At 36.3% G+C, this 8678-nt stretch overlaps 1 protein-coding gene across 1 annotated transcript; it reads right to left on the bottom strand.

Moving 5' to 3' along the window:
• Window positions 1-77: 77 nt before the first annotated feature.
• Window positions 78-8585, bottom strand: LOC148204476 (putative LRR receptor-like serine/threonine-protein kinase At1g06840). The gene is made up of 13 exons (XM_088092369.1): window positions 5925-8585; window positions 5356-5424; window positions 5112-5180; window positions 4876-4947; window positions 4676-4762; window positions 4395-4463; window positions 3752-4233; window positions 3130-3288; window positions 2645-2928; window positions 1876-1927; window positions 1450-1700; window positions 828-962; window positions 78-627 (listed from the first exon to the last, which is right to left on the bottom strand). Exons 1-13 carry the CDS (start codon window positions 5942-5944, stop codon window positions 280-282), a joined length of 2097 nt encoding a protein of 698 aa, XP_087948495.1. The 5' UTR covers window positions 5945-8585; the 3' UTR covers window positions 78-279.
• Window positions 8586-8678: the final 93 nt, after the last annotated feature.

The raw sequence follows: 8678 nt of genomic DNA, 5'->3' as shown, positions 1-8678 counted from the left end.
GGAAGTCAAGAACTTGAAATCCTGATTGACTAAAATACATGTGATTAGTACTTCAAAAGTACCTGTAATGCAGCATCGTAAACCAATATCTCTCACTGTTATAAAATTAATTAATTATAACTTACAAGCAAATCCACTGTCAATTTCATACAACAAAGCAGCACAAAAAGAATAAATGAAAATTAGTAAATTGGTTTCATTGTCTAGTTCACAAGGTATCAATTAACACTCTCAGGTTCAATCAACTATATTTTCAAAACAAGGTATATTTTTCAACTTCTATCTTGGTTTGATGGTTGGTATGCTTCCACTGACAAGGTCACTCCCTGAGACATCTCCTGAAATAAAAGGAGTCCTTATAATAGATGATGAAGGTTCTGAACTGAATATTGTACCAGAAGAATCACTTTTAACATATTCAGCTCCCTTGGTATCTGAATCGGGTAACATAGAACAGATGTATTCAAGCTCTCTAGCCACTTCTGCCATTTTAGGTCTCTCATCTGGTGAATCTTTGCAACACTTTAAGGCTAAAGTCAAAAATCTCTCTGCATATTCAGATGGGTAAGACTCAATACGTTTATCAACCACCCGAGATATTCCACCAGACTGGTATGTCATATTAACCTGAAATAAAAAAGGAAAAAACAAAAAGATTTAGGTCATACTAACATAAACTTCTCAATAAGCACTTACATGAAGAAGAAAATAAGAAGATGAAACGAAATGGTATTCTCTTTTTAGTTATAGTTATCTTGTGCTGAAGTTAAAACAGGTTGACTCAATTTATTTTTTTCCAATTTTCAACAAGTGAAACCATAACATACCTGTCTAATAATATTTTCACCATGAAAGATTGGTGGCCTGGCAGTCAAAAGTTCCAGAAATACAACACCCAAACTATAAACATCACTTTTATCGGTCAAATTACGAGTTAAGAAGTACTCTGGATCAAGATAACCCTGCACGTACAGAACAATGTACAAACAGAAGATTAAATCATTGAACGGATAAATTCAACCTAAACCAATATATAAAAATAATTTCCAATGAATTAGTTAGACATGTTAGAAATTCCATATCGATTATAAGGTCAATTCACAATATACAAGTGGGTGAAAACTTCATCTTCCAAGTTGATTTTGTAAAATTGAATTAAACTTAAAGTCCAATTTTAATGAACAAGGTATCAAAGTATAACTCGGCATGAGAAATACTGAAAATCTCACGTCGAACAAAGATAAGACTAGTTTATAATATATAAGTTGGGTCCATTTCTTAACAAGACACCTCCTTTTGTGTTTTGGATTTGAAATGTACACTGCAAATTACAATATACAAAACACAAACCTGACTGCCAGCAGTTATTTTATACACATAATTGTCCTGATAGTTCCTAAAAGACATGCTCAATTACAGTGAAAGCAAAGACAGTTATGAAAGCCATACCGGGGTCCCCTTTACTACTGTGGATACATGAGCAGGTACATTTCCTTCAATATCTGGAACTGGGGCAAGACGTGAAAGTCCAAAATCAGCAACTTTTGCCGTGTACCTAGAGTCCAATAATATATTGCTGGCCTTCACGTCTCGGTGGAATATAGGAGGATTAGCTTCTGTGTGCAGATATAGAAGACCTTTTGCTGATCCTAGAGCAATCTTTAACCTCAGAGAAAAACTAAAAACATCTTTTGAATGAGCTGCCATAAAACGTAAGCTACATAGTTAAGACATAGAAAGGCATTTTTTTTATTAAATTAAAAGTATTGTTATAACTTTAGTCTCTTTGTACTTGAAACCAAATTGGAACCAGAAAGAACAAGGAAAACTTATACGAGGAATACAGAAAACTAGATGATAAAAGTTTGAATATACCAGAAAGGTGATCCCTTAGAGTTCCATTTGGCATATATTCATAAACCAACATCTGCAAGCACAAATAAAATAAACAAACAGAACAAATGAACTAATCAGAAAAGGAAATAAGATTTAAAGGAGAAACAGAACCAAAATGTTTTGAAAGGATACTAAGCAAAAGAATATGAATTTGGATTACTTAAGTTCCCTCCCTATAATTCATCAATACTTTCTATTGGAGATTCCAAATTGATCAGAGATAAGATTAATTTATAGTACATAAGTAAAGATAATCCTTATGTTACAAGTTGGTTTTGTAAGGATGAGTTGGTTAAAATTCACTTACTAAAATGTCTTAGAGTCTATTCTAATAAAGTTTGTTGTTACTATTAACCCATTTACAAATATTTAGTTCATGCATGGTATATACATGCATTGACATGAAAAGAGGTGTGTTGAAATCTTAAACTCATCAGAGATAAGGCTAATTCAAATTTCATCACATTGGCTGAAATTTATTGAAAATTATCGGATTTTGTAAATTCTACTTAGCACTTAATGATGATTTTTCTACTTTCAAATACATTGTAACCAGTATGTCAGTGCGTTAGTAGAACTCCTTGTAATTTTAATATTAGTTTTAGTCCACATCTTATTTTAGTACAAACCACATTCTAGTGGAATCAAATCAATAAACATGAGACAGTATAACAAGACTCGTCAAAAATAAAACTCGTATAAAAATTATTTTTGAGTTTACATTTTTGAACTGTGAAACAAAAGTTACCTGTTCACCCTCTTCGTCACAGTATCCAATGAGAGACACAAGGTTTCGATGGTGTAGCCTTGACAGCAATTCTATTTCTGTAGAGAACTCCCTCTCACCTTGGAGTGAACCCTCCTGGGCACGTTTTATGGCAACAACTGTGCCATCAGGAAGACGACCTTTATAAACCTTCCCATAGCCTCCTTCTCCAATTTGAGCAGACTCGTTAAAATTGTTTGTGGCCAATGCCATTTCTTTGTAATCAAATGATCTTACACCTTCAACTCTTATCGAGATCCTTGATGCTGTAAATTTTTGAAGCCTTTGTTTAAGATATATACAATCAACTCATTCTTCATGATAAGGGAAAATTAGCTTTATAATAGAGTTATGCCAAAATAAAACATATGCAACAACATCTAGACATCAGATTATACAAGAGCCAAAGCGTTCAAGACATTTCTAAGAGGAAGAAATAATAGGCTAACTCACTATAAGATACTCACCGTTACGCCGTCTGGAAAGTGCATGATAATCTCTCATGCGTACTCTCAGAATAAGAATGGAAACAATTGCAGATAATGTAACTGCACAGGCAATTGCACCTAAGATTATTCCAGCCAGTGCACCTGTGCTTATCCCTGAACTTGAAGACGGAGTAGTCGCTGCATAATAAGGAGTATATGAGTTCAAGTGATCAACCATAAAACAGTTTTCAATATCATTCCATATGTGGTATCAACCTTGAACATAATTTCAAAGTACTCATTTGACACGTGAAGTATGAACTATACTATAAAAAGGCTGATCTATTAATAGAATCAAGAGAACCACTAGGGCTGTTTGTAAAAGCTTCTTTATAAGCAACTTTAGTAGAAAAAAATATGAAGGAAAAATGAATTGGGTTTCTCAATCAACTAAAATTAGCTTATGCATAAGCTAATATATAAAAACTCACTCATCTAGCTAATATGTAGATCTCTCTAAAAAAATTTAACTTGTCCATAAACTAAGTTTTCATGATCACTGTTCAACCACCTGACTGAGGTTTAACTTCATTTTTCTTGTTAACATTGTCCAAGTACTTCTAAACACTCTATCATGTCATCATAAGTTTCTGTAACTCACCTTCCCTGTAAATATCCAGTAGAACGAAGTCCAAGAGTTCATAAGGACCAAACAGGTCACTGTCCGGAATATCCCATTCTCTGAACATGTCTCTAATTCGAACAACCTCATTTGTACTGAACTGACGAGAACTTGAATTGTCAATATATTCTGGAAAAAGCTTCAGGTTCATTCTCAATCGCCCTTCTTCCCACGTATAACGCTCAATGAACAGCTGATTAGTATGCACACTAAGACCATCTGACAGGAAGCTCTCAAATTCTGTAACATATGCACGGAAATCTGAAAAACCTGGACTTTTCAACCGATAATGAACAATCAATGGGGCAACACAGATACACTCCACATTGTATTCATAAGAAGGGGGACACCCTTGACTTTGACAGAGAACACTTGAGCTTCCGTCCATGTTATTGTCACTTTCACCTCTACAAAACTGAGCTAAGGAGCTGTCATTCGAACATAAAGGATTTCCCTCAAGCCTGAAAAACAGTAATTTCAATAATAATGTGGCAAGTTACCGAAGTAAGATGAAATTCATGTCAATCAATGTTCAACGAGATTTGACTTTTGTCATAAGGTTTGTATAATTATTATGAACATGCATGACAAAGAAAGAGGATAAGCTCTCCACCACTCTTACATGAGTGTGACATTTGAAGGAAGATTTGTAGTGCCTGATATGCTTGTAAGTTGATTATGCTTCATGTTTCTGCAACAGAGCAAATCAAAAACAGAAAAATCAAAATAAAAGCTAACAAAACACTTGTATGGATAGAGGATGCCTTGGGAATATACAGACATCTGCATGTTCTCACAAATGGTATCACCCAATGAAGAAGAAAAATGAAGGACACATAAATTCATGCTCCACGATATCAATCTACAAGAGCAAAATTGCGCAATTATCATTTCATGTCTTACAAGATAAGTTGCTCTGTTGCATTCAAAGTCCTGTTCTGCCAAATGGTAGAAGGAACAGTGCCACTGATTGCATTGTTGGCAATTGACCTGTCATAGGGAAAGATACGTCTTGAAAAATCGTTGATTTTATAGCAGTGTTCCATATATGTATGTGTTGTTTGATGTAGAAGAAGAAAGGGTGAAACAAAAGACAAACTTACAATTTCTGAAGACGTGGAAGACCAGAAAAGTAGGATGGAATTGTTCCATTGAGCTTGTTGTTTGATAAGTCACTGCACAAGTCCTCGTAGTAAGACAATAATATATCATATGCAACCCATGTAATTATATTTAGACTATTTTCTCCAACCACTTAACATGAGGAAAATATCCGTAAGGAGAAATCCAAATCAACTAATGCATGACTAATAGATTTGTAAGCAATAGAAGTTCTTACATAGTTGTCATATTGTCTGATAGCTTATTGGTAGGAATTGATTCATTCAACTGATTGAAACTGAGGTCACTGGAACATACAGAAGTAGAAATCAGTTGAAACAGTTACCAATTCTTGGACGGATTTTTAAACATGTGCATTGTCTAACTCAATATTTTGTCAGGTGCAGCCACTTCTTTTGATAAAAAGCCAATAAAGTCAATGCATAAACTAATTTGAAAGAAAATGAAATAACTAAACTTACAGGTAAGCCAGGTGTGGTATCCTGCTGAAATCAGGAATCGATCCTGTCAAGTTGCAGTTCCTAAGGCTTCTGATAAAGCCAAGAAAACACCAGTAAGCACATATGGACCATCAACCTTACACTTTGATCATTTCTCCTCATAGAACTATATTTTTATTTGAGACATGAAAATTTGTTAAGCATAACTTTGATCATTCAATGTTAGTGCAGTATCTTCCAAATAAAGAAAAAGGAAATAGAGAAAACCATAATATTTTTCCAAAACAATTTGGACATTAGGCTAATGCAACAGTATCAGACTAATAGCAATATGTAAATACTCATTTGAAAAGAGAGGGAATGAGACCATGTTATGGAATTCTTTTTTATATATGCTTTGCAAAGTGCCAAACTGTCTAAATATCATGAAACAATATATATATATTAATAGTTTAAGCACCTCTAATTAAAAGTTTCATAAACTAGAAATCACAAAGGTTTAGAATCTTAAATCAGTATTCAGAATACATTAAAATAAAGGCTTCCGCAGCTTCACTCCTTGTAAACACAAAATCACAAAATGCACTTACAATTTCAACAATTTTGGCATGTTGGCATAAGATTCTGGTATGCTACTTCCATCGAAGTTATTGTTATCGAGTTGACTGCAATAACAAGAACTATCCACTAAGAAAGTCAAAAAGAAATCCAAATTTAAAAATGAAAGCAACTAAAACTTGAAATTAAAACTGAAAAACCGAATTAGGTGGACTCTTTGCAACTCCAGCAGTGTAGGACACTAGCTTCACTTTCATATGAAACATCTTCCTCCTCCCAGTAGCTTATACTCCGCAACTGCTCCACCTCCCCCATCAGTAGGGGCCTGGCCCCCAGGCCATGCTACACGAGCAGCAAAATCTTTAAGTCATATGGTTGCTCAACTCACGCATGCCTCAAAGGATGACCACTGAGTGGTTTTGACACCTTTAAAGTTCTAAGAAAGATGTTATCTTGCACAAAGTGAGCTCAAAGTGAAATTAGTATTCCATAGTCAATTGAAGAGAAAGGTCCAAAAACACACTAAAAGGAATGTGCAAAAGAAAGCAAAGAAACAAACCAATGAAAGCCAAAACAAACAAAGACAAAAGTACATGCACATAGAGGGAAGTCTTAAAATTAAGCTTCCCAAAGGTACCACAACACAAAAAGGTTTAAAAAACACATCACAAGAAGTGTGTGAAAGAGTGCAAAAGAATGGGAAACTCATCATAAATCAAGAAAAACAAAAGTGCAGAACCAGAATTTTTGGTGCTGGGCACCCCTGGTGCAGTTCACGCCCGGGCGCCCCTGGTGCAGGGGGCTTGGGCGCCACTCAGTCAATTGAGTGCAGGACGGCCACTGGTGCAGCTCGCGCTGGGCGCCCCTGGTGCAGGGGGCGCTGGGCGCCACTTCAGTTTTCTGCATAATGCAGATTTCTGCGAAATTGGCCACTCACCATGTGATTTTTGGTTCTAGACCTTCATTCAATGCACTCACACACCAAACAAGCTAAAACTAACCTAATATACTAATACAAACCATAAAAACAACATCACAACTCAAAAATCACAACAATGCAAAATTACACAAACATGCAAAACATAAGTTACTAATGCAAATAGCACAAAAATCACACAAACACTAGTAAAAAGGGTAAAGAAACTGGGTTGCCTCCCAAAAGCGCTTGTTTAACGTCATTAGCTTGACGTATTACTCAATGAAGTGCAAATGTTGATGTTGGTGTGCTCCTTCCACCAACTCTTCTTGAAGCACTTTTTAGCCACCAAATCAACTCTCATAGCTTAAATTCTTCTTTTTAGCCCTTCCACTACCTTGACATCTTTAAATACTCAATCCTCTTGATCAACTTTGGCTTGCTAGGATTGAGTTCCTTGTCTCTCATCAAAGGGTGGTGGTGACTAGTCTTTCTCCTTTCCTTCTCCCTTTCTTCATCATCTTTCACTTAGCACTTGGAGCATCTTCAAGGGAGGAAGAATTTGGGGCAGTTTGTGATGCTAAACATAGTTGTCTCCTTGTGTCCTATAATTCCTTCAAGCTCAGGGTCTTCATGATGCTTTTGAGGCTGCAGTCCTCCTTGTATGAACATCTCCCTGCATACACTTAGACACAACTAGGCTAAAGCCACAAATTAGCCCAATTAAAAGTGAAAATCTATTTACAACAAAAGAGTTAGTTCTATATACAAAATCAAGTCTACATAAGTTAGAAACCTCACAAAAATCTAGTATTGACACGAGTCCCCGGCAACGGCGCCAAAAACTTGTTAAGCCAAAAACTTGTTGGGCTCGATTTCGGCAAGTGTACCGAATCGTTCAAGTAATAAACCGGTAAGACCGGGTATCGTTTTCCCAAGAGACTCGTAATACTAAAGAATTGTGCGATTAACAACTCATATAGACTCAATAACATAACATCAATTTACAAAACAAGTGCAGAAACATAACTTCACAAGTAATTACAAGGTTGGACTTTAGTATTGAAGGCACTTGGAAATGGAAAAGACTAGAAATGGTATGAAATGACATTGTTAAGGTTAGTTTTCACCAATGCACTCTTGTGTATGACCAATTTCATCTCCTCTCTATCAATTTACTAAAGTCAATCCACTAAAACACTCTAGCCCTAATCCCTTAGGTGAAAGAGCCTAGGTTTTCCTTATCAAACTCCAATCCCTTGGACAATCTAACAAGCAAAACCCGCATTAAAGAGCTGGGATCTAAGACAACATGTGAATCATCTTCCATCCCTAGAATCAATGACCCACAAGGACTCCTATTTCAGTTCTGGGTTTCATCTTACGTCCCCATAATCCATAAAACCCCAAAATCAAGTCATGAACGTCCCCATTACATGCAAGCTTTAAGATCGGAAACAAGAATACTAGCAATTGATAGAAAAGGCATATATATATTCAAATCATTCAACAATTACACAAGAATTCAAAGGCTACAACTAATCCCAACAAGATGGGTTTGGCTCTCCATTTCCATGGAGAGCCTTTAAGCTTACAAAATGGCCATGGAAGAAGAAGATGAAGAACCCAAGAGGAAGAAGGGAGTGTTCCCACGAACCCTAGCAGCCCTCCAAGCTCTCCTCTGAGTGAGATGCACCTCCAAAGAACCAAAGACCCAAACCCCTTCTCGTTTTAGGGTTAAATAAGCTAGATCTGACACATCAGCAAATGTCGCGCCCGGGCCCCATTTCTCACGCCCGGGCGCGAACCTCTCTGGAAAAGTCACGCCCGGGCCCCATTTCTCACGTCCGGGCGCGAACCTCTCTGGAAA

Source organism: Vigna umbellata, chromosome 1, assembly GCF_029865625.1.
Source record: "Vigna umbellata cultivar VRB3 chromosome 1, Vumbellata_1.0, whole genome shotgun sequence".
NCBI lineage: Eukaryota > Viridiplantae > Streptophyta > Magnoliopsida > Fabales > Fabaceae > Vigna > Vigna umbellata.
Note: the sequence above shows the minus strand (reverse complement) of the source record. Positions and strands in the feature narration are given on the sequence as shown.

Bases quoted from the DNA above. Each gene is read 5' to 3' on its own strand.
- LOC148204476 (XM_088092369.1), bottom strand. From the start codon at position 5,944: ATGCCAAAATTGTTGAAATT. The intron at 4,948-5,111 runs GTAAGAACTTCT...GGACTTGTGCAG, and splicing joins TCAGACAATATGACAACTAT to TGACTTATCAAACAACAAGC. The intron at 2,929-3,129 runs GTGAGTATCTTA...AAAAATTTACAG, and splicing joins ACTTTCCAGACGGCGTAACG to CATCAAGGATCTCGATAAGA.